This window comes from Pseudorca crassidens, chromosome 19, assembly GCF_039906515.1.
Source record: "Pseudorca crassidens isolate mPseCra1 chromosome 19, mPseCra1.hap1, whole genome shotgun sequence".
NCBI classification, from domain to species: domain Eukaryota; kingdom Metazoa; phylum Chordata; class Mammalia; order Artiodactyla; family Delphinidae; genus Pseudorca; species Pseudorca crassidens.
The window spans coordinates 52,126,914-52,152,467 of record NC_090314.1 but is presented as its reverse complement, the minus strand read 5'-3'; the positions used below and the strand labels follow the sequence as shown (position 1 = coordinate 52,152,467).

The 25,554-nt window shown below is 52.1% G+C and overlaps 1 protein-coding gene across 8 annotated transcripts in view; it reads right to left on the bottom strand.

The window, feature by feature from the left end:
- The window catches only part of CSNK1D (casein kinase 1 delta), a 38,676-nt gene that overhangs the window by 2,438 nt on the left and 10,684 nt on the right, over window positions 1-25,554 (bottom strand). For 3 of the 8 annotated variants that reach the window (XM_067714923.1, XM_067714930.1, XM_067714925.1), the window contains 6 exons: window positions 12,453-12,601; window positions 11,972-12,200; window positions 11,479-11,649; window positions 10,855-11,003; window positions 8,695-8,866; window positions 7,969-8,108 (listed from right to left, as the gene is read on the bottom strand). In XM_067714923.1, the coding sequence (XP_067571024.1) occupies window positions 7,969-8,108; window positions 8,695-8,866; window positions 10,855-11,003; window positions 11,479-11,649; window positions 11,972-12,200; window positions 12,453-12,601 (1,010 nt within the window). Of the gene's footprint in view, window positions 1-1,609; window positions 3,745-4,878; window positions 4,944-7,968; window positions 8,109-8,694; window positions 8,867-10,854; window positions 11,004-11,478; window positions 11,650-11,971; window positions 12,201-12,452; window positions 12,602-25,554 lie in introns of those variants that run through there. The other 5 variants (XM_067714926.1, XM_067714929.1, XM_067714924.1 and 2 more) reach the window with 3 other exon arrangements.

Sequence of the window (25,554 nt, the reverse complement as noted above, 5' to 3'; positions counted from 1 at the left end):
GGTGGGGTACACGAGCCAGGCACCCTGGGCTGCTACCCCCACCCTGGCCAGACCTCGGGGCACCTGCCACCCTGTGCGGAGAACACCTTAGGACACGTGTGCAGGCCCCACGCTATGAGAGCCTGGCAGGAGGGCAGACCCCACCGTCAGTGGCTGCCTAAGGGTCCTGCCAATGGCAGTCTGGAAGGCAGCCGCCTAGACCTGCAGGGCCCCCTCATGGTTCCCTAAAGGACACTCCCCTGTAACCCTAAACACCCTTACAGGTAATGACGCCAAGAGGTGTGCTGCTTCCAGAGCTCCCAGCAGATGGAGGCGGGGCGGGGGGCAGGGCAGGCAGCGGGAAGGGCAGGAGAGGTCCCCTCCCCCAACACAGGAGTTTCCAGGAGGGTCTTCAAGCACCACTCTCAGTGGTGATGGGGCCTGGGGGAGGGTGGGAGGTGGAGGCATGGGCCCGGAGCTTGCTCTCCTGAGCATGGAGCCTGCCACGCGCGTCAGGGGGTGAAGCTCTGTGTGTCAGGCAGACAGAGGTGGCAAGGAGGCTGGGGAGCAGGACAAGCAGGCTCTGAGCGAAAGATGACAGGGTCCCTGTCCTGCCTGTGGTCCACCTCCTGGCAGGAAAACAAGAGGTGGCTCAGGGCTTGCCTCGTCACCATTTCAGCTGGGTCCAAATGTCAGCAGGCTGGGGTGGGGAACCCGCAAAGAAGAGCTCAGGCCCTTTTGGAACCTCAGGGACCACTGGCATAGCCATGGTGGCTTAGGAGGAGCAAAAGCAAGCTAGCAGCAGGTGGGAGATCCACCTGCCCCACCTGTTCCCCATGCATGTGGGTGGGGCCGCCAAGCTTTCCCTGCAACGCACGCAAGGCCAGCATGCTCAGCCCCAGGACAAGTGGGTGTGGACCAGGAAGTGGCTGATTACCACATATCCGTGGGAGCACATCTGTGGTCCCAGTTCAAGAGGGACGGACCTTCCCACTCTGCCAGCCCTGCAAGTCACCGTGGGCAGGAGAGCCTGATGGGGACCATGCTTTCTCACTCAGCGCCATCTGGAGCTCCCAGGGGTAGGAACTTCTTAGGCTCCAACAAGTCCAGAGGGAAGCGGAGGCCATGAGCCCAACAGATGGATGGATGATGTCCCCTTGCAGCCGCTGCCTTGATTAGAAAGGACAACACCCGGGGCATGGGGCATGCAAGGTGGTGTTCTCACTGGGATGGCGACTGCCAGGTCCAAGCCCCTGCGTCCCAGCAGGGGCCCACTAGCAGCCACTTCGAGCACCCACCACGGGCAGCAGGAACATGGCTACGTGTCAGCTACCGTGCTCTTCACTCCCCAGAAAACCCAAGGTGGGTGGAAGCACTTCTTTCCCATAAAGCTGGTTAAGGCAGGGGACTGGTATGTGCACATGGCCTGCACCGGCAACAACTCAGCCACATCCATGCCACGTCCCACAGGCTCATTCCACCTACTCCTGAGCAGCTCACAAAGTACACCAACAGGCTTCAAAAGGACAGACACGAATGCCCAGTCTCAGAAAATTAGTTTCAAATAGTTAATCTAAACAAATCAAAACTCAAACTGATGAAATAAAGACCACATGGCAGGGGCAGGGAATAAAGGTAGAAGTCGTCATGAATTTATTATTTACACGGTAGTTAAGGACACAAATACAGTGGTCATACAAAAGCGCAGTTCAGAGACTTGGCAACGGATACACAGGTTGATACAGACATTCCAACTATGTTTCCTGCAAGTCAGGATGGGGAGTTAAATAAGGGGGGGACACAACTGTCCACAACCACACTGCTGAGGACTGGGTCAGAGTCCACTTCTCAAATGCCATCTGGCAATTTCAGGTGGAAACCTGGATGCAGAATGTTGGGGCTGCGGCTGCTAACACCTTGCTGGGAAGGGGAAGCCCACCTCTGCAGAAGGCACTGGGCCACAATGAAAGCCCCCAACTCGCTCTGACCCACGCGAGCTCCCTCTGCACTCCCAGAAACACAGCCCGACCTGGCCAAGTGCCCACACCCCAAAACACTTACAGAGTAGCCAGCTCAGGAATCAGAAAGAAGTAAACAGCTGCGTTCTGTGCCATCAGCAGCAGTCAGGGCGTCCTAGGACCAGCATCCCCGTGCTGGGACTTTGGGGGCAGGAAGGGAAAACACAGACGTGGACACCTTTTAGGTGCCTATCTTCCTACGAGTGTCCCAGTTTCCAAACAGAACACACTGCAGGGGGATGATGCGAAGAAAGGTGAAAGTACCTATGAACATATATATTGCACCTCGTTTCCAGAGACGGGGGCTCCTGTCTACCGGCCACCACTACTACCTGGTGCCTCTGCTACTGCAAAGTGAGGGAGAGCGTCTCAGGAAACCACCTGGAGCTGGGCTGCCGCAGAAGGTCTTTCTGGGGAGATTCAGCCCTGCTCTGACTCTTGGCCTCTGTGGGGTCACTATGTCCCAGGGAAAGTCACAAAAGCGGGTGACCCTTCACCCTCCTGGACAATCAGGTCATCAGAGTCACCTGCTTCTTGGCACTTCAGAGTGGATTTCCTTGGGCTCGCTGGCCTTTCTGAGCAACGCTGGCACCCAGGGCAGATACCATGGCCCTTGGTTTTGAGCACATAGATATTAACACAGATTAAGGGCCAATCTGCACTGGTAATATTGACAGCCTACTTAGAAAATCTCCCAGATTCAAAAGCATTGAGGCAACCACCACCAAAATAATCACACACGACTCCACGGAGGGGCCCAAGTCTCTCAGTTTGAAATCCTCTCCCGAGGGATCAGCGACACGACGCGAAGCCACAGCTTCTGCAGTCTTCAGGCTCAGCTTCCTTCTCGCTGCGTCTGGGAAGGTCAGATCGGTGGGCTGCTCTGTGGGGAAGCACCCGCTGCGCCCATGCGTGTAGCCAGCACTTTCTAACTGCTCTGATGATTCAAGAATCCCAGCGGGTCTGCAGTGAGCAGGCATTTCAGTTTACGGTGGGGAAAGGAGCATCACAGCCAAAACCAGGTTAATGAGGTCACGAGACACACGGCACACACGGACACACACGTTACTTACACACGCGTATACACGTGATAGAATTTCTGATGAGAAAATCCCTTTTCCACAGTGACCACACAACAAACCACGAGACGCAGACCATGGAAACCCACGTGCTCTGCTCCCTGCCTCACTCCTTCTACACGAACTCCACATCAGTGCCTGCTTTAGAATTCTTTAAAGTCAGCATCTTCAAGACCGCAAAAACAGACATGAAAAACAATAAAGACAGATTTCTTCACACAGATTTAAGCCAATAATTTTTAGCAAAATGATACAAAACTGTCTTAACCAAGTAGAAGATCGGTAGTTACAGTAGACTCGGCAGGGACATGGGTGTGCCACCACAGAGGGGACTGAAAGGCTCTTGAATGGGAGTTTGATTCTCTCTGCAACCATCTCACTGCTTTCGTCCCAGCCCCGCTAGAACCAAGTTCATGGGGGCTCAGTGCAGCCCCTGGCGATGGCAGCGCTTGGAGTCTGTCCGGCTGGGTTTGTGTTTTGTTTCCCCCATGGGCGTCGCTGGGTGGGTGGCCTGGAGAGGTCCCGGTGTTAACATTTCGGTTCTAGACCGGGGGCGTGTCACTAGTAACAGAGTAGATCAGCCATGCATTGTCTGCCCTCAGCAAAAAGGAGAGTTCTCATCGGTGCACGACAGACTGCAGACCACTGGACGCCACCCGACCGGGAATCTGTCGGAGCCAAAGCACAGGAGAAGGTCAGCGTGAGGCCAGAGGAACGGAGCCGGTTGGCCTTGGGCAGAAAACACCAGTGACAGTGCCCTGGTGGGGAGGGGGCAAATGCCGCCTAGCCCCTCTGGACACGCGCACCCCCAGCTGCTCTGGAAGGTCCTTCGAGTCCGGGATACGTGCAGCAGAAAGAGTGACAGGAAGACGGGGAAGGAAGAGCCATGCAGGCAAGGAGGCTGTGGGGCCGCGAGCTCATGATCAGTCAGACCAGAGTCCAAGCGGGCAAGAGATGCTTGCTCCCAGCCCCCCTTCCTGGAAAGTAGCCTGGTGTTCCAAAAACAGGGACCAGGCCCCAAGCGGGCACTGGGACTCCACGTGGGGCAAGACGTGAAAAGCATTTCCCATCAAGATGTCCCCAAGAGTGCAGTCACGTTACAACTGCAGCTGGTCTCCCACCACAGCACCGAGTGGACAGAAGCTGCAAGCCCTCAGCCGGGAGGAGCCACAAGAGTTGCCACCAAGAGGGGAGCCTGGCTTGGATGCCCAGCCATGCACCAACGGCAGTGAGCGGGTGGCTGTGGCTGATGGGTGAATACAGACGAGAGCGTGGTGGACAAGATGCTAGGCAGAGACCAAGTTCAAAAAGAAAAACAAACGAGGAGGACAGAAATCAGTGCTAAAGGAAGAGAGATGACAAAGCCGGGACAGCAGGGACCATCAGGAGTGTCTCACGCAGCAAGAGTGCAAGAGCCCCTGCCAAGCGCGGCCCCCACAGCCAGCATGACACGACACACGTCCAGCGACCGACCTGGAACCACGCGGCCCCGAACCTTCTGAGGCCCCTGGGGCCACTGGAGCCGAGACTGGGCTCCTGCTCCCCACGCCGGCTCCCAACTGGAGACCACAGCAAAGGCCAAAGGCCAACAGACAGGATTCTGGGGTCACCCCAGACTGGACAGCCCACCACAGCTGCTCTAGAATCCACGTGAGGAGAGGACCTGGGCCAGGGGCCTTGCTCTACCTGGGGCACCTGGCATGCAAGCCCGACCCCCTGCGTGCTCCCTCAGGTCGGCGAGCGGGCGGCAGCTCCCACCCCGCCCGGCGCCTGCTGAGGAGCCCCGCCGTGAGCACACTCACCCAGTGCTGCCTTCCGACGGGGAGACGTGCAGCTACTTGCCGTGATGTTCGAAAGGAATGCTATTCTGAGGTGGGGGGAAAAGACAGCTGTTGGTAAGGGTTACGCTGGCCGGACCAGCACGTGAGGCCCTCCTGTTTCCGCAAGCACTGCCTCGCCTTGCCTCAACCAGGTCCATGACCACTGGCCAGGGCCGCTCGAGGGGACCCAGGGACACAGGAGCTCAGTCTCGCCTCTCGAGAGTGGCCCCTGGACATGCAGCCGCTGCTGCTCCTTGAGGACGGATCTGTCAATGGGGCCAACAAGGGAGACCCTTCCCAACTCTCACGTAGTAAGAAAACTGGATGCCCAGACGGCAGCCCCTCCATCAGCTCTCGGGACCAGCAGCTCCCCAAGGCCTGTGCTTGGCAGGTGGAGAGGACACCACCTCCCTGTGACTAAAGGACTGGACACATTTCCTCACTGACACAAGGAAGAGGACACGGTTGTGGACCTTACTTGGGGCGCAGGAATTAAAACGAGTAAGCCTGAAGGAAAAACTGGCACCACGGACCAGCATCACGTTCTACCAATAGCACTGGATGGAGGAGGCCCTCCTCACAAAGAGAAACATGACAAACAGGTTCATCCACCAGGAGCCCTTCAGTCTTCACATTATTCCAGCTGAAGAGGCCAGATTCGCAGGCCGGGGTCAGGGATGTGGGACTGTGGTCCCTGGAGAAGCACGTGGGGGCGAGGAGGAACGGCCAGGACAAGCAACACACATGTCACGCCCTCCCACCTCCAGCTGGACAGGGTCGGCAGGGCCCTCCCCCAAGCAGGCGGGCGGCTCTGGGCACTTCTGAGCTGAGGATGAGCTACTCCTTTGCACTCGGTGCATTGGCACAGGACGCAACCTCTCCTCTTCGAGCGGCAAAGAGGAAGTGGGTAGGAAGCAGCCCCCGCCGGGCCACAGGAAGGCCACTCTGTGCACATGTGGGTCTGTGCACACGTGGTGCCGCCCCCTGGACTGGTGTGTCACTGCCCCTACCTGCATCGTATCTTTGCGGGGGAGGGCGATGAATGGAGGCCACAGAGTTGTAAAAGCTGGAGCAACTCTGACCACGCCCTTGGCGGACAAGAGCCTTTCAGAGTCTCTTAGGAAGAGCGCCTGGAGGATGACCAGAAAAACCCAAAGGACCGAGCTGTCCCCAGGATGGAGGCCACCGGGGACACGCCCTCAGGGGCTTTGTCCTCAACATGAAGATCCTAAGGAAACCCCCAGGGTGACTAGAGTGCTTCTTTTGGGAGAGGATACCCCCAAATCGAATCTCTTCAGAGACTCCCCGCAGTGCTCAGGCCCACATGACACTTCTTCGTATGGAAAGCAGAGAGAGAACCAGAGAACAAAGACACGTGATTTTGAGGACAGACCCTGGAGCTGCGTGTGGTCAACGCTCATGGGTCGGTGGCCTGAGGGGTGGACACAAGCCAGAGAAGAGGCTAGACTAGGACCCATAACTACCCAGCACCCTCAGAACCCTCTACCTCTGCCATTTCCCTCAACGATCCTCAGAGCAAAAGACATTTTCTTGTGTTAAAAAAAAAAAGTTAAGCCTGTCCCTTCCTTGGTCCTTGATGGCTGAGGTGTTCCAGGGCCCTCAGCCAGGCCCACTTGGCCAGGGGCAGCAAAACACCTCCCAGGACCTGCTCCCAGCTGCTGGCTCATGCGTTCCAGGGCTCATGGAAGAAACACGTTAAGCCCTTTCCGTGTCTTGTGGTCACAGAGGAGGGGTGTGGGGCCGGGAGCCCTAAGAGGCCCAATCTCATCACTCTGGCCAGACCCGCTGAGCCCCACAGTTCAAACGACCTGCGTCTTCAGCCTTTTTGAGAGAAAATTACCATATAAGAACCCATTTCTAGTAGAATTACTAGTAAATTAGAAGTGTTTGCTAAAAATACTATTTCACTTGATTAAAGAAAACTGGTCAGGAGCACTTCCTCTGCCTGGGCACACCTTGCTCCTCTGCCAGGAGACCAGCTGGACACCACAGGACCGAGGTTCTGGGCAATTCTCACAGACCCTGTGCCCTCCTGATCAACGTGCTCAATCCACCACATTCAGCAACAAGCTACACCTACTGCCCAGCAAGCACAGGGGGAGGGCAGGGCGCTAAATGTAAACCTGAGGCATCGTGGTGAAGCAGACGGATGCTGCCCCAGTACCTGGCCAGGACCTGGGCTTCGGCCATTCCTGAACTCACCACCTGCCCACCCAGCAGACGCCACCGGGTAGTCCCGGCCCCCACAGGACCCCTGCCCACCCCCACTGCCCATGGGAGGAGACCCTGAAAGCTAGTTGAGGAAAAACGTCCGCAAGCAGGTAAAGAGCTGCTCTGCTGAGGGAGGCGCGTCAGTGAGACAGAAAAACAGCAAGGAAAGCCAGACGGGGAAGACGACGTGGGTGGAGGAGGCCCCGGGGCCAGGCCCTGCACCTCTGAGCACACTCGCCTTGCCAGAGAGAAGACAAACGTCAGAAGGGGCATCAGAAGACAGGAACGCACAGTACGTCGCCAAGTGCTGGGCATGACACTGCAGAGTGACCGCCGGCAATATGCCACGCCCCACCCCCCCGGGTTCTCTGCTGGGGGAGCACCTGACCAACGAGAACAAGGACAGAGTCCCAAAGGCTGGAGGTGCCCACGACAAACGGCGTGAGCAGGCTGGCGTTTCCAGTCTACCCAGGGAAGACGGCCAAGCCTCCAAAGCTGGCTGGGGGCTGGGGGCCACACGGAGGGCAGCTGGAGAGAAAAGGTCCCGTGGCACATCCCAGCACAATTGCGGGGGGGGGGGCTGGATGTAGAGCCCTTACCCCACAAAGCTTGTCACAGAGGCTCTCAACCAACGGGCCAAACTGCGAGGGGCACAACATTCCCCCAATGGTTAAAACACCCAAAAATGGGGAGAAAGGGAAGGCAGGAAAGAAGGAAAGCCTTCGAAACTATCATCCCACTCTGCCTGGAGCCCGTTAAGACCAGACCAAACATGGAGAAGCCAGAGGCCTGCAGCGCCCAGCCTGGGTGAGATCAGGCGCCGGCCCGCGGGGCGCGTACCTGTGAGGTGGACATGCGGGAGGTATCTTGCCGGCCCGTGAGGTCGGACGAGGAGATGTTGACTGGGGCACCGCGGTGCAGCCGCATACTCACTTTCCGCTCTCTTTCCATGCCGGACACGGGCCTAGGAGAGGTGTTCGCTGGAGGAGAGGGAGACAGGGGCGAGTGTGAGGCCTCGGAATGCAGCCCCACGCTCCAGCACGGGGTCTCTCCTTGGGAACCACGTCTAACAAGGACCCTCGGCTGCCTCGGTGTCGGGCACAGGACAGGCTATTGTACCCTAAGACTAGGCCGGCACCACAGGCTCTGCTGATGCCCCGGGAGCGAAGCACCAGGTGTCCAGTGGGAGGGCAGCCGGGGCCTCTGCCTACAACGCTTGTCTCGACAGGCAAGGAAGAGGCTGGAGAGGTTTGTGGTGGAGGATGTCGTGCCATGAGAAGGACAAGAGGCAAAGCAACAGAGCTCACAGGGAACACAATCCTTCAAGAGGCCAACGTCTGGGAAACACATTCCCGAAGGCACTGTCCCAGGGCGTTCCCTGGACTAACTTCGGAAATAAGAACTGGTCAGAGTAAGGATGCACATGTCTTCACCCATCAGGCACTCCTGCCTAGACCCCACGAGGTCACACACTGGAGTGTCCAGAGCAAGTGACACTCAAAACAGAACCCCCACTGCCTGCAGAGCAGGGGCCGGGGTGCAAGCTACAGCCCCGGGACCACTCACCAGTGTGTGAGGTAGGGGTGAGGGGGGTGGGAGGAGCCACCTCCTGTGTCCCCCTCAGCCGGCCCGAGGCCGTGGAAGGGAGGCCGCGTGTGGCTGGATTTCTGGAGTGTCTCAACCGCTCCTCTCGGTCCCGGCGTTCCCGCTCAGCATCGTCAGCCGCCCGGCTGGCTCCCTACAGAGGAAAGAGGGCGAGACCAGAACTGAACTGGGTTTGGTGAAAAACCACCTGAGGCACTTGGCTGCCACTCGAGAAAACACAGGGGCGTGTGGGACAGTCTGCCCGCAAAGCCGTCCACAGCCTCGCAGCAAGCCAGGCGCTCTTCCCTCTGGGTCCACGCATGGCCTGTCCCACAACCGTGGGAGAGCAGAACCAGGCTTCTCAGTCTCCTCTTCCCAGCACAGCAGAGGAAACCCCCACCCCATCGCCTCAGCACCCCCTCAGAACCCAGACACCAACGGCACCTCGCGGCCCTCTTCTCTGTGACCATTCACACGGGGATGGGAACCAGCCCAGGTCAGAGGTGGCCCAATGCGGCGACAGTTGGGGGAGTCTGCAAGGCAGGTGGGAGGGACAGCATTTGGTTGGCTGAGGGGTCCAACTGGAGCCCAGACGCCCGGGCCAGGCCCATGTCCTGTTGGTGCACTTGAAATAAGGAGGCCAGCAGCCAGGCTCATCCCGGGGGGCCATGTGGTGGGTACCGCCTAAGCTAAGCTAGTTACTCCCAGAACAAACAGCTAGTTACACTTTCAGTGAATATCACACCAGAAACACGGGGACATTTGATTTTAAGTTGTAACGCTAAGATACCTGCCCTAGTAGAGGTCACATCCTAATTACCAGCGCTGTAAGGCAAGAGTCTGAAAACTGCAGCCCACGGGCCAAATGCAGCCACACCTGATCCTGCAAATACGGTTTTCTTGGCACAGTCACACCCACTCACTGCCGCACTGCTTGGGCAGCTCTCCAGTTACAACACAGAGTTGAGTGGTCGCACCGCTGTGCTGACAGCAAAGTTAAAATTATTGACTGTCTGGTCCTTTACAGAAGAGATTTGCTGAGCCCCTCGGAGGGATGACAATGTTAGAACAAAGAACTTATTAAAGTGGCTCTGGCAGGAGGCCCACCCTGATGTCCAGACTCCAGTAACCTGCGGCACCACTCCCAAAGGCTGTCCTTCGAAGGCCATCCTAACAGAGGGGCCTGGCACCAGGATGGCATGGGCGAGGTCCAGGGCAGGCTGGCTCTGCGGGCTGGCCCCCGCTCTGGGAGGCTGCAGCCCCCCACCCCTACCTGGTCCCTGTGTGAACACCCCTGCACCTGTTAAGGTCATGGGACAAGGCTTCCTGTTTTGCACCCTCTGAAGAGGAGGCTCTGCTCCTCCATCAGATTTTGTCACCCTAGAAACCAGCCCATTTTTGTTTTAAGCTCATAGAACACATTTTTAATGAAAGAGAAAGTGGAAATCAAAAAAAAACTGGAATTCTGGCCGTAGTGTTGGAGATTAAACAAACTCACACAACAGATTCAGGGACAGGCGGCCTGTTTTAGAGAGGAAAACGAATTAAAGTTCAAGCCCCTCCACCCCCAGCCCCCGCAGTGTGCGTGCACACAACACAGGCTCACACTTAATGAACGAACTGGGTGACAAAGGAAATCAACTGTAAGTCTAGCTCATCACAAGGCCAAACGCAGACCTAACACACAGCGCCTCCCAGGCCACCCACCCCCTCGGAGGCCGGGCCTCGGCACAGCCTGGTAGGGGGAGGAGGAGGGAAGTCTTCACCCAACCCGGCGACAGCCACACCCCGTTGACAAGGAACTCACAAGCCAGAGCAGCCACAATGTCCTTAGGATGGATGATGATGATGATAAAATGACCTCAGCGTCCTAAGTAAGAACCTTGGTCTGGGCAGACCTGCACTGTGGACATACCTCAGGCCCAGGAACCTCACAGCCCCGTTGCAGCCTTGAGGTGCCTTCTTCACTTGCCAACAGGCATCTGGCTTCTCAGAACCCTGCGTGCTCCCCGTGTGGCAGCCATGCCTCCTGAAGCCCCACCCCGTGTAGCTCCCAGGAAGGGACGGCAGCAGCTAGTGGCCTTCTGCTGACCGGCATGCCCCTTCCACGCTGAGCAGTCAGTGAGCTGGGGGCGCACTTACGAATTTGAGCATGTTCCAGTCGAACACGTAGTCATAGGAGAAACCCTGGCGATGGAACAGGTTCCTGAAGAGCTGTCTCAGGTATGAGTAGTCAGGCTTATCGTCAAAACGCAAGGAACGGCAAAAATTCAGGTACGTGGCGAATTCAGCTGTAAAACACCATGAAACTCAGAGGTAACCGGCAGTACCCCTGACTGGGAGCCAGCATGGCGTCTGTCCACAAAACCCTTGACCACTCCCAGCCACCCAAACAGAGGGTGTGAAAGCTGGAACCTGAAACACCGAGCATGCTTTGAGGAAAGAGGCTGAGAAAACTGAGCACACAGAGCATAAAAGAGTTTCATCTGAGGCATTTATCACAGGGGCAGTCCCACAAAAACAAAAGGAAAACTCCCTGAGTTTTACGGCTCAGGAAGGTAGAGGAGTGCCAGGGACAGAAGGTTGAGGCCAGTTAAAGGGCAGGCCACCTGCTCACTCTTCACCTCCCCAACCATGCAGGACATCAGTGGGGCCTTAGCAGCCAGCCTCTGGGGGACTTCCCTGGTCCCTTTCCCAGAGCCTCACAGGCCCCCATCCTCCCACAGAAACACAGGGTTGGCTTGCTGTCCACCTGAGGACACTCACAAGGGTAGCCTTTACACAACACCTCAATGGGAGTGGACATCTTCTTCTCACTGATCCTCTCATACTTCTGCCTCTTGGTAGCAGCCTTCAGGCCCTGCCAGGGCAGCGAGCCCAGGTTGAAGTACATGAGCACGTAGCCCAGAGACTCCAGGTCGTCCCTTCGAGATTGTTCTGGGGAGAGAGGACAGTGGGTCAAAGCGGCAAACACCCCGCTTCCTGGGGATGAACTCAGAGCCACAGGAAAGGACACCTGGATTCCTTGTTTCAGCACAAGTGCCCCTGCTGTGCTGTTCAGAGACGCACCGCCACCTATCAGGAGGCCCCAACACGTGCCTGTCTCCCCACATCCCACAAGGTAAGGTCTCCAGGCCCGGACACCAGCCTCTGCTACAAAGGTTTGACGCCAGCCTCCACACCCAACATGCTAACCACCCTCAGGGCCCCCAGGACGCTGTAGGACAGCCGGGCCTGTGGCCGGGGCAGGAGGGCTCACCGATGCCGAGGTGCGTGTTGATGGAGGCATACCGCGCCGTCCCGGTGAGGTTCTTGTTCTCGCGGTAGGGGATGTGCTGGTGGGTGCGGGCGTCCCTGTACTTCTTGGCCAGCCCGAAGTCGATGATGTAGACCAGGTTGCCCTTCTTGCCTAGCCCCATGAGGAAGTTGTCCGGCTTCACGTCTCGGTGAATGAAGTTCTTCGAGTGAATGTACTCAATACGACTAATCTGCAGGTGGAGAAGCAAGGGTGAGAGGTTGAACCCCAGGCAGTAGCCTGGCGGAGGGAACCCGGGGAACTCAGGCCCACACGCAGATGCACCCTGCCCGCCAAGGGTCACTATCTTTCACAGTTAACGAGCTTCCATGTTCTCCCTGTGCACTAACAGCACAGCCCTGAAGGCCTCATCAGACTGATGAATCTAACCGAGCTTGTGCTGAGCACGCAGGCTGCCCTTCACTTGAGAAAAATGAAGTCTTACCATTTGGTCAGCAAGGAGCAGGACGGTTTTGAGACTGAACTTCCTAGAGCAAAAGTTGAAGAGGTCTTCCAGGCTGGGTCCTAACAGCTCCATCACCATGACGTTGTAGTCCCCCTCAGCCCCACACCACCGGATGGTGGGGATGCCCACTGCAAGAGAGCCCATGTCAGTCTGCCTCCCACGCACCTGCACTGAGGGCACCTGTGCCCACGACGCCAGCAGAGGACTGGGCAGGAGCAGTCAGAGGGTGGGAGGCCAACTTCACGGAAGGGGTGGGACAAGGGGCTCAGGAGGAGGAGCTGCGCTCCCTCCCATGCCCCCAGTCTTCCCGTAACTGACATCCTGCACCAGTGCGATGCTTAATTAGTGCTGATACACCGTCATTAACTAAGGTCCACACTATTCAGGTTTCCTCAGTTTTAACCTCATGCCTCCTGCTACTCCAGGACCTGTCTTGGACCCCACATGACATTTACTCACCACATCTCCTCTGGCTGCTCTTGGCCGGGATGGTCTCTCCGACTTTCCCGGTTTGAATGACCCCAATGGTTTGGAGGAGGGCTGGGCAGGGATGTGCAGACTGTCCCTCTGCTGGTTTGCCTGATTTTTTCTCGTTATTACTCTGGGCTTGGGGGAGGGAGACCACAGAGGGAAAGTGCCCTTCCCACCACATCCTGTCAGGGTCTGTGCTCTCAACACGACTCCTCACCGTGGCTGTGCCCTTAGTCACCTGGCTGAGGTGTGCCTGTCAGGTGTCTCTGCTGGGGAGTTCCTCTCTCTCCCCTTTCCATCCTGTTCTCTCTGCGGGGACGTCACCACGTGCAGCCCACACTTAAGGGGGGGTTTGGGCTCCCTCCCGGAGGGCACAGCCATTTATATATATGACTTGGAATGCTTCCACACAGATATGTCTCTTCTCCCCGTTTACTTATTCGGTATGTTTTCCTATCAGTACGGACCCATGAGTGTCTATTTTATACTCTGGTCTGTACTCCAACGCTATGTCACTCATTCTGTTGCTCCAAGCATCCCAGCCTTTGTTGCTCCTCCGTGGCTCCTGTGGCCCTTTAACACCCCATCACTGCAGGCTCTGTTTGTTTTGAGCACTGCCTTCCTTTCTGGCACTATAAGATCCTAAACAGGGCTTCCCTGGTGGCGCAGTGGTTGAGGGTCCGCCTGCCGATGCAGGGGACACGGGTTCGTGTCCCGGTCCGGGAGGATCCCGCATGCCGCGGAGCGGCTGGGCCCGTGAGCCATGGCCGCTGGGCCTGCGCGTCCGGAGCCTGTGCTCCGCAGTGGGAGAGGCCACAGCAGTGAGAGGCCCGCGTACCGCAAAAACAAACAAACAAACAAAAAAACCAAAAAAAAAAAAGATCCTAAACAGTTTTAGTTTTGATATCAACGGGGCAAGTTTTCATTTTAAAATACATTTGCACATCACGTGAGAACAAATTTAACAAATCGATAGGTTATAAGGCATAATGTAACAAAAGCCTGTGGCCCACCACACAGACCAGGGACATTCCCAGTAATTGCATCTACTTTTACTCCCCTTTCCTCCCACACCTGCACCCCCCAGACAACAAATACACAGGACTGTACCCCTTCCTTGTTTTTAGTAAAGTGAGAGTGTGAGCTATGAAATACTCCACTTGGAGAGGACAGCACTTCATCTATTCTTCCCTCATCTGCACTGTTTAGGGTTGCTTTCCCCATTATAAACAGTGCTGCTAAATACATTCTTATGTACGTCCGCTGGTGAAAATTCTCACATGTGAAATTCTTGTTCTTAGCTAGTTTCTCCAGGTATAGACCTAGAAACACAGGGTACAAATTATCTGACTATACAAGATAATGTCAAACTGCTTTCCAAAATAAATAACCCACTTTACAACCCCACCACAAATGAATGAGTTCCCGCTGGATGCAAGGTCTCGTCAGAGCTCTTAATTTCTATCAGTCAAGTGGCAGATGTAAAATGGTGTCTCACTGAACTCTCATTTTGGATCTTTTTTCATTATTTATTGGCATTACATGTTTCCTCTTCTCTAAAATGTCTATGCATATCTTTGTCATTTTTTTTCTATCAGGGTGTTTTTTCCCTATTTATAGCAGTTCTTTTATAAATTCTGGCTATTAAACTATTATCTTTTTTATGTGAGGAAAATAACTTTTCTCAGTTAATGACATGTTTTTTATTTTCTTTTGGAGTCTTTTGATGAGAAGAGATACTAAATTTTAACAAACATGAATGTATCAATCTTTTCTTTTAAGAGTAATGTGTTTGGTATCTTACATAAGACACCCTTCCCAAACTCAGTCAGAAAGAGATGCTTATTATATTAAGAGTACTTCTACTTCCAGCCAAGATGGAGTAATGGGGACCCAATTTACCCTCACATCCACAATAACCAAGAAGAGAAAAGAGAACAAAGAACATACAGAAAGACATAGGTTTTCTAAGACGCTGAACATGAGGCAATGAATGACACTGACACCTGAGACATGATGAGCCCAGACTGCCCAAGTCCTGCCTGAGAGTGTGAGCAGAGAAGCAAAAACTGAGCAGATGAAAGTAGCATCGTCTCATAACTAAGCTGAGGAAGAATTTGAGGATCATTAAAATACCCAGCACACAAGAGGGTAATTCAGTGTCTGGCATCCAAAGATTACCAGATATGCCAGGAAGCAGAAAACGTGATCCACATTGAGATCAACAGAAACTGAGTTAGAATCATTAGAGAAGGGCAATAAAAGTTACTATAAACTATAACTGTATTCCATGTCAAAAGAAGTTAAACAAAGGCACAACATGACAGAGATATAAAAGACCCAAATCGGGCTTCCCTGGTGGCACAGTGGTTGAGAGTCCGCCTGACGATGCAGGGGACACAGGTTCGTGCCCCGGTCCAGGAAGATCCCACATGCCGCAGAGCGGCTGGGCCCGTGAGCCATGGCCGCTGAGCCTGCGCGTCTGGAGCCTGTGCTCCGCAACGGGAGAGGCCACAACAGTGAGAGGCCCGTGTACCGCAAAAAAAAAAAAAAAAAAAAAAAAAAAGACCCAAATCTAGGGACTTCCCTGGCTGTCCAGTGGTTAACACTCCACGCTTCCAATGCAGGGGGTGTGGGTTTGATCCCTGGTCGGAGAACTAAAATTCCACATGCCGCGTGGTGCAGCCAAAAAAAAGAAAAGAAAAGACCTAAATTTAACTTTCAAAGATGAAAACTACAAAGTCTAAGAGGAAAACTACACTGGGTGTGTGATTAACAGCAGACCAGACACTGTAGGAGAAAAAACTCGTGAACTTGAAGGCACAGCAGTAGAAACTACTGGAAAAGCCAACACGAGCTTCAGAGCTGTGGGACAACATCAAGGTACCCGCCGTCTGTAACTGGAGGAGAGAGGGGAGGAGGGGGACAGAGGACACACTGAAAGAAAGAGCTGAGAAAAACGACCCACAGATTCAGGAAACTCAACAGGCCCCAAGCATAAGTACCATAAAGAGCACAACATTGACATAGCTGACAGTCAAATCGCTCACTAGTGATAATACGAACACCTTGAAAGCAGCCAGAGAAAAAAGACACGTTAGAGCACAGTGGAGGAACATCTTCCAAGTGCTGAGAAAAGAACTGGCAATCTGCCGAAAAACACCTCAGCAGAGACAAAATGAAGACATTTTCAGATACAAAAAGTGTGACGAATCAATCACCAGCACTGTGACATATGTAAAAGGATGTCCTTCAGGCAGGAGGCAAATGATGCCACGTGGAAGTCTGGGCCTACAAAAAGGAATGAAGGGGCTTCCCTGGTGGCGCAGTGGTTAAGAGTCTGCCTGCCGATGCATGGGACACGGGTTCGTGCCCCGGTCCGGGAGGATCCCACATGCCACGGAGCGGCTGGGCCCGTGAGCCATGGCCGCTGAGCCTGCGCGTCCAGAGCCTGTGCTCCGCAACGGGGGAGGCCACAACAGTGAGAGGCCTGCGTACCGCAAAAAAAAAAAACAAACAAAAAAACCCAATAAGAAAAAGGAATGAAAAGCAATGAAAATAACAACATAAGTACATAAAAAATTATTTAAATTTAAAAGATATGACTGCTTAAACAAAAATAACAACGCACTGCAATACTTACAACATGTAAATATAAACACATGACACCATCACGCAGGCAGGTGGGCAGGTGGAAGCCCACAAGGTCAGGTTCCTCTGCATCCTGCTAAAGAGATGACAGACCCTAACCCAACCACTAAAGTAACAACAGAGAGATAGTGACAGAATTCAACAAAGGAGATCATCACAAGAAAAATCATTAAGAAATGTAAAAAATACTTGATTAATCCAAAATAAGGTAAAAAAGGAGGGAAATGAAACAAAGACCAGATGAGACAAAAACTAACAGCAAACCCAATCCTGTCATTAATCACACTGAATGTAAACACCGCAGGTAAGGCACACTTTCTCAGATTAGACAGAAAAGAAAGGACCAGCTATACTGCCCTGCCCACACCAAACACCCTTCAGATACAACTAGGTCACAAGGAGGACAGTGTATCACACCAACATCAGATAAGAGAGCAGAAGGGCTATGTCAGCATCAGACACAGTAGAATGTGTAGAGGAATACTTCCAGGGATATTACCAGTCATCTCACAGTGATAAAGGCATTGACTGATCAAGAAAACATTATTCTAAACATTCACACAGCTAACAAGAGAGCTTCAAAATACATGAGGCAATACTGCAAAGAGACAGAGACAAATCCACAATCTTACTAGAGACGTCAATCATCCCTCTCAGTAGATCACACTTTTTTTCTCAGGTACGCAAGGGGCATTTATCAAGACAAACCACATTCTTGACATAAAACAATAAAGCTAAAAAGGATTCAAGTTATACAATGTATGTTCTCAGAAGACAGTGGAATTCAATTAGAAATAAACAACAGCTCTCTGTAAAATCCCCAAATATCTGGAAGCTAAATAATACAGTTCAAAATAACCCATGGATCAAGGAAGAAATCAAAAGGGGAATCAGCATCTGAACTACATGAAAATGAAAACTTATCAGGATTTGAGATGCTGCTATGGTAGGGGGAAAATTTATAGCCGCGAAATGTCTATACTACAGAAAACAGATCAATGATCTCAGCTTCCACCTTAAGAAAATACTTAATTAAACCCTAAGCAAACAGAAGTGAAATAAAAGATCACAGCAGAAACTAATGAAACAGAAAACAGAGAAACAACAGAGAAAACGACAGAGACCAAAGCTGTTTCTCTGAGAAAATTGTTGATAAATCTCTAATCAGACTGATCAGGGGAAAAATAGAGAAGGCACAAATTACCAACATCAAGAATGGGAGGGAATTCCCTGGCGGTCCAGTGGTTAGGACTCTGAGCTTTCACTGCCGAGGGCCCAGGTTCGATCGCTGGTCAGGGGAACTAAGATCCCACAAGCCGCATGGCGCGGCCAGGGAAAAAAAAAAAAAAAAGAATGAGAGGTAACATCACTGGATTCTACAAATATTAGAAGTCTAGTAGGGAAATGTTATAAACAGCTTTATGCCAATACATTCAATAACTTAGATAAAACAAACAAGTTATTTGAAAGACTCAAACCACCAAAGCCCTTGTATGCTGCTGGTGGGAACTAAGTACAAGCAGTCTGGCAGTTTCTTATAGAGGAAAAACATTCGCTTACTTTTGGTTCAGCCATTCCACTCCAAGTCACTTACTCAGGAGAGAAAGAAATGAACGTCCATATGAATATCTACACAAAAGTTCATAGCAGCTTTGTGTGGAGTACCTGAAACCTGGAACCAACCCAAATGAACAGGTGCAGGGACAAAGAAACTACCCACACAAGGGAGTACTTCTCAGCAATAAAAAGGAGTAGCCATTGATACACACACAAAATCTCAGAAAAAGAACACACAGTACTACTCCCTGCACAGGAAACTTTGGGAAATGCAAACTAACCTATAGCGACAGAAGCAGATGACAGAGGGCGGGGGTAGAGGAACCACAAAAGGACCCAACAAACTTGAAGGGCGATGGATGTGTTCGCCGCCTTGATTATGGCAATGGTTTCATGAGAGGACACAGGCAAAACTTCTCAAATCACACACTCAAAACACATGCAGTTTGATTCACCTCAATAACGCTGATTTAAACAAATCAAAATGTTTTAGTCTTCCTCTTCACACTGAAGTCACCTGATCCACCTGAAAGTGGAGTTTGGGGTGAGGGGAGGCAGGACTCCCAGAGACCTCAGCACCGCGTGTTCACAAGGCCCCCCACACTGACCGTAACACCTCTTCCTCTGAAGTCAGAGTTCTGTGGCCACGAGGGTCTTTGTGTCCGGAGTGTGGGTGGCACAACACTGCAGGTGACCACACGTGACACTCCAAAGATGGACACAGTCCACACTCACATTTCCCCAACTGCATGTCCAGTAACGTCCTTCAGGCTAGTCCCCCTGCCCAGGGTACAATCTAGGACCATGCACCACCATGTTTAAGTCTAGAACAGTTTTTCAATCTTTCATCACAGAGACATATTTGAAGAGTTCAGGTCAATTTTGAACTGTCCTAAATTTGATTTGCCTGATTGCTGGTTCTGATCACCTGTCAGATGGAAATCTGCCAGATTTCTCCACCAAAAGGTACTTTTCTCTGTTATTGTAAGGTTTTTTTGGCCGCAATGCGGCACACGTGGGATCTCAGTTCCCCAACCTGGGATTGAACCTGGGCCCTCAGCAGTGAAAGAGCAGTCCTAACAACTAGGCCGCCGGGGAATTCCCGTCTTTGTTATTAATAAGTAATCTGTGGATGAAGCTTTGAGGGTAGTGTCAATACTTAAGTTGTACGTTTGCATCCACCTTTGATTACCGTCTAAACCAATCAATAATAAGTGCCCACAAAGTGGTGACTTTCCATTTCTGATTGTTCCTTCTGCCTCTCTGTGAAGCTTAATGTGTGTGTGTGTGTGTGTCATCGTGGACTCAAGAATTCTCCTCCCCTCCTCCATGTGTTATGTAAATTTAAGGATTATTTGTTCTAGTTCTGTGAAAAATGTCATGGGTAATTTGATAGGGACCACATTCACTCTGTAGATTGCTTTGGGTAGTATGGCCATTTTAATGATATTCATTCTTCCAATCCAAGAGCATGGTATATCTTTCCATTTCTTTAAATCATCTTCAATTTCCTTTATCAACGTTTTACAGTTCTCAGCATATAAGTCTTTCACCCTCCTTGGTTACTTATAAAGTATAAGTATTTTATACTTTTTGATGTAATTTTAAAAGGGGTTGTCTTTTTACCTTCCCTTTCTGATATTTCATTGTTGGTGTAAAGAAATGCAACAGATTTCTGTATGCTACTCTTAGATCCTGCTACCCTTCTGAATTCGTTATCATTTCTAGCAGTCTTTGTGTGGAGTCCATATATAGAGTTTTATATATATATACATATATATGTATGTAGTATCATGTCATCTGCACATAATGACAATTTTACCTCTTCCCTATCAATCTGGATATCTTTTATTTCTTTTTCTTGTCCAACTACCGTGGCTAGGACTTCCAATACTATATTGAACAGAAATGGTGAGAGTTTCCTCCACGTGCTATAATCCGTTGTTCATTTTGAGGCTTCAACTGTCCCAAATTGGGGCAACAGATGCCACTTCAAGCTCTCTCCCGTGTCCTGTGGACTCATGCCCGTCAGTGTCCGAGCACTTCTTTCCTTTCAGCCACATGCTCCAGATTCGCCTTCCTCCTTCCTGCCTCGCCCTGGAATCTGGGCTCCTCTCGGTGGGGAGTGATACTAGAAGCCCAGCACCCAATTGGGTGCTGGGTCGTCACTAGCGCTTTCTGTGAGTGTGGCATTTGCACCTCAGTCAACCTGGCCCTTCGCTGCTCTGCGGATCCATCAGCCTGTCCCTGGGAGGAGAGCCCTGCTGGACTCTGACTGGAATCCCCTGAGCAGCTCTGGGAGACATCTTGCCGAGTCTTCCTCTCCATGAACAGAATATCTCCACTTGCTTGAGTCCTCATCAGCGTTCTCCAATGAAGTTTAAAAATTTTCTGCATGCAGGTCACACCTGGCTTAGGATTTATTCCTCTATACTTAACAGTACTTTAAGAATGAAACTTTGGCTTCTAGACTCCTCTGGGGCCAGCAGCCACCTGACCAGGGATCTGGGCTCCGCTACTGTGGGCTCTGTGTCCAAGAGCTGCTTGCAGGCAGCTGTTCCAAGGAGCCAGCAGAGCTGCTGTGCGGTACTGGCACCTCAAAGTGAGTCACCATGCACCTGGTTCAGCTTCCTATCCACGACCACTGGGGTCACACTTGGCCTACAAGTGGATGTCTTTGAGCCCCAGAGTCAGCTGCACACAGAGGGCTTCCAGAGCTTGAAGGAGGGAGACGCAGTGGAGTTGACCTTTCAGAAGTCCCCCAAGGGCCTGGAGTCTCTCCAGTTACCAGTCATGGTGGGTGTTCTGTGTGGGGAGTGAGAAGCACCAGAGGGCAGAATTGAGCCACAGTGGGTGGCGCTTTTCGCGATCACAAGACTTGAGGAACACAGTGGCAAAAGCAGGGAAAGGGTGGGTAGGGGCACTGCCACCCCTATCACGGCATCCACCCACTTCCCTCTTGGCAGGGGGAGGGGTGAGACAGAGGAACCCCAACCATGCTCCGTGCAAGTGCTCGAGGGCATGGGGGAAATCCCTCCAGAACCTGCTTACTTATCGGTCTCCACCCCCAAATTTCCAGCTTTTGAAAGTGGCCAGGATAGGGAAGTGTTTTCCTTTTAAAGGCTATGTAATAATAACACTTCCTGTGTCAGAGTGAGAAGACTGAGCACAAGACCAAAGCACAAACCACTGCTCTCTGGGAGAGTCTCTCAGGGCTGAGGCAGGGCTTCCCCTCCTCCTGACCCACTCTTGGGACAGGACGCCAGGCTGAGAGCACAGGCAAAGGGGTGGCTGGCGACAGCTGCAGACCTGCTACCCAGCCCCCTCCCCCCTGCAGCCAGCACCACTTGTTTACTGCTCCTTGGGGTTCCATCCCCAAGCTGCAAGTGACCCATCTTCTGCATTTTAACTTTCTCCTTGATAGAAACGTTCTGTGTGTTTTAGTCTCAGGAAGTGCACTCTCAAGCCCTTGAGCAATCCTAGGCAGAAGGCAGTGGCTCCAGGACTGCACAGGAGTATCTTTTGATGTTGTTACCAAGGAGAACAATGTTTTGGAGGGCAGAGCCTACTGAACCACCTCACTTTTCCTGATCAGAGGTGGCTTGTGTGTGTGTCCTCTTGAACCCCTCCACCTTCAATGTTCCACAGGAGACAAGGTTTTAACTGCTGCCCCATGACTTGACCTCCTCCTACTGGAAGGCTGGAAATCAGCCTGAACAGGAAACATGCTGTGGACAGGTCAGGACAGGCAGACCCAGGTGCCGGGGCCAAGAGGAAGGCACGGCTGGGTGAGGGATTCCAGTGCCGGATCTCCAACCCCAGGCATAGACTTGCTTCATTTCCCTGATCCTTCATTAGGGTTCCTGTGTATCCATAAGAAAAGGGTTCAAAGGGTACCTCTGCACCCACCCCAAGCTGCCAGCTGGCCAGATGAAGCAAAGACCAAAATCCTTAAGCTTTAACAGGGGGTTTCTTGCCCCGGCTTCTCGAGACCACAGGCAAGGGCTTCTCTCTAGTGCCTGGTGCCAGCATCCTGCCCGCAGTAGCAACGGTCAGTGTTGCAGCAGCTGAAGGACAAAGGGCTCAGTTCACAGGATGGGACTCGTGTTGTTGGAATGGGGTGGACGCACTAGAGCACACGGGTTGGGGGGACGTATGTCTGATGCCGGGTTCTGTCACCCCAGCTGCTGCCCTTCTAGTTACTGGAGGCTTCATAGGACTTCATGAGCCATTGATCTGAAAATGAACGCTAGGTAGCCTAGTTGGTGTAAATATAATGTGTTGGTCTTTTTCCATGTTCTTCTGGGGTTTCACTGTTTACAAACTTCCTACTGTATTCAAAGAACAGTCAGACAAAAGGTTGTGCACCAGGCAAAGGATCTGAAACATAAACTTGGGGAGGGCCCCACTCAAAATAGGGGTCCTGAGCCATCCTTTCTTTCGTGCCCCCTTCCCCCATTTCAGACCAAATCTTTTGTCCTAAAACTTGACTCCTACTCTACTCCCTCCTCCACCCCCAACCCCCCAGAAGCCCACACACCTGTACATTTAGTTTGTGTGGTGTCTCTACAACTCTTAAATGATTTGTGCAGAAGTGCTGAAGCAGCTAGAAACACTCCATCCCTTGTTCCCAACTCCAAGTCAAGACTGTTCCTTGACATGATTCACGACAAACACACTGCTGTAATTGGATGGATCAAACCTACTTTAATCTCAAATCCCAGGGTAGGGACTTCCCTCGTGGTCCAGTGGTTAAGAATCCGCACTTCCAATGCAGGGGACCCGGGCTCTATCCCTGGTTAGGGAACTAGATCCTGCATACCACAACTAAAAGATTCCACACGCCGCAACTAAAAGATCCCGCATGCGGCAATGAGGATCCCACGTGCCACAACTAAGACCCAGAGCAGCCGAATAAATAAATAAAGTATTAAAAAAAAATCTTTGGGTAAAGAAAAGCAAGGGGGCCCTTCTATGTAGAAAGTGAGGTTGGGAGACCAAGCAGGGGAAGATGAATTTATCTCCGAAGTCACTCAGGAGCTTCTGTGCAAGCCCAAGAAATTTCTGTCAAAGTGGCCACATGATTGTTTAACAGGAAACAGAAATATAACTCCATGCTCACGGCTAGACACCAAAGCTTTGTTTGAAATGTTGAATTTACGAGGAAGGAGGAGTCTGTCCTCTCCTGTTCCCCTCCCCTTGCTCCTGAACTACAGGAGACTAAGCCCTGGGGCCTGGAGAACGAAGACTCAGTGGCTGACTCTGCCATGCCAGCACTTCCTTTCCCACTCGCCAAGTCCTGTCACACATGTTGGCCCTTTCCCTCCCTTTTCCCTGTCAAATGCAATGAATAAAGACTTACTCATACTGAGGGGAAAAAAGAATTACATTTCCTAACTGACCGTTATCGGTGTAATGAAAGGAACTGATTTTACCCTTTGATCTTAAGCTATCTGGCTCAATGCTCTAACTTGTCTTGTGGGTTTCCTATGTAGGAAGTTAAATCATGCACAAATAAGTTTTATTTCTTCCTTCTCCAACCTTTAAATTTTAAAATTCTTTAAAATTTCTCTCTTCTGTGCTAGCTGAGACACCCCATGACACACTGGAGAGAAATGGTAATGGCGAGGCTGAAGATGGTGTGGATCCAACAGGAGCTCCGAGGCTGTTCAGGCAGGAAGGTAAACATGCCATACCACCTGGGAACACATCCCTGTGGCCCGGGTGCCACCCCGCAGGCCGAGCACCTGCCTGCTTTACGGAATGCAATTCCACTAACAGGCTTTGCACCAGACGTGGTGAGGGAGTCACTGAGGCACCATCCTGAAGAGCAAAACACTAGAAGCCGGCCAGGGTTCCTCAACACAGGGAGGACTGTTTATGGAGACACAAGAGTCTATAAACAACAACGAAACCCATCAAACCACAACTGTGTCAAACATGGAAGAACCTCAGGAACACAGTGGATCAAAAAAGAAAGTCGTAAACACACACGGCAAGACTGTATTACTCATATTCAAAAGCGTATGAACTGGCACGACACGGGGCGTGGACTTGCCACTCGTCTGCTCTGATGGTCTGTTTCACTGGCAGCACCTTCCTTCTCACTGGCAACGCCAACACACCTCATCACCCTAAGATAAGACACAATAGAAGCAGGGTGTTCCTATTCTCAGTTCTCTGGCCAGAAGAGGAGGATGCTGTGTAGCCTGCTTCATCCTAAGCAGACTGTCTGTAAACTAAGTGCTGAGGCCCCAGGCAGAAATCAGCTCAAAAGCCATTCACAAGAACAATCCTGCCGCCTGTGCACAGACTGCTGCTCTGTAACCTCAGACATCTGATGCAGTGAGACCAGGAAGCTAAAAATGCACCTGTGCCGCCAGAGTACTGCTCCTGGGGCTGGGGAAGGACATGCGAGGCTGTAGGTCAGACACACAGCCACCAGAGTGCTGCCCTGTGCCCAGGCGACCAGTCATGCCAGGGACACCCAGCTGCCCCTGCCCACATGCCCTTAATATGGGAAATGGGTCACTTGGACTCTTATATGCAGCTCTGAACACTTGATACTTTTTCCCTCATCGAGTCCAAAGATACCAAAACATATGCTTGGGGGTGAAAAATGAGGGAGAGCGCTAGCTAAATGCTTTCCATTTGATTTGCGGGAAGTTTCAATATAAATATGGGGACTCAGTATTAACACAAATACAATTTTTCATGAAGTGTCTGGCAATTCAACCTTAAAACAATTGTAAATACAATGGCCAAATGTTTCTGGACAATGTCATTAGATTTTTTTTTTTTTTTTTTTTTTGCGGTACACAGGCCTCTCACTGTTGTGGCCTCTCCCATCGCGGAGCACAGGCTCCGGACGCACAGGCCCAGTGGCCACGGCTCATGGGCCCAGCCGCTCCGTGGCATGTGGGATCTTCCCGGACCGGGGCACGAACCTGTGTCCCCTGCATCAGCAGGCAGACTCTCAACCACTGTGCTACCAGGGAAGCCCTGTCATTAGATTTTTAAAAACCAATTTCTTGCAGGATGACGAGGAATCAAAACTTTAAAAACAAACTAGGCGGGACTTCCCTGGTGGTCCAGTGGCTAAGATTCTGCGTTCCCAATGCAGGGGGCCCGGGTCTGATCCCTGGTCAGGGAACTAGATCCCACACACCACAACTAAAGACCTCACGCACCGAAACTAAAAGATCTCGCATACTGCAACAAAGATCCCACCTGCCGCAACTGAAACTCGGTGCAACCAAATAATAAATAAATATTAAAAAAATAAAAACAAACTAGGCAAGGGCATGCGGAGACAGGCTTTGGGCAGCTGCAGAGAGGGCGCCCTGGGGTGGGCACACAGGTGCCAAGGGCCGTCCTGCTCCCTCTTTCAAGAAGGTGGGAG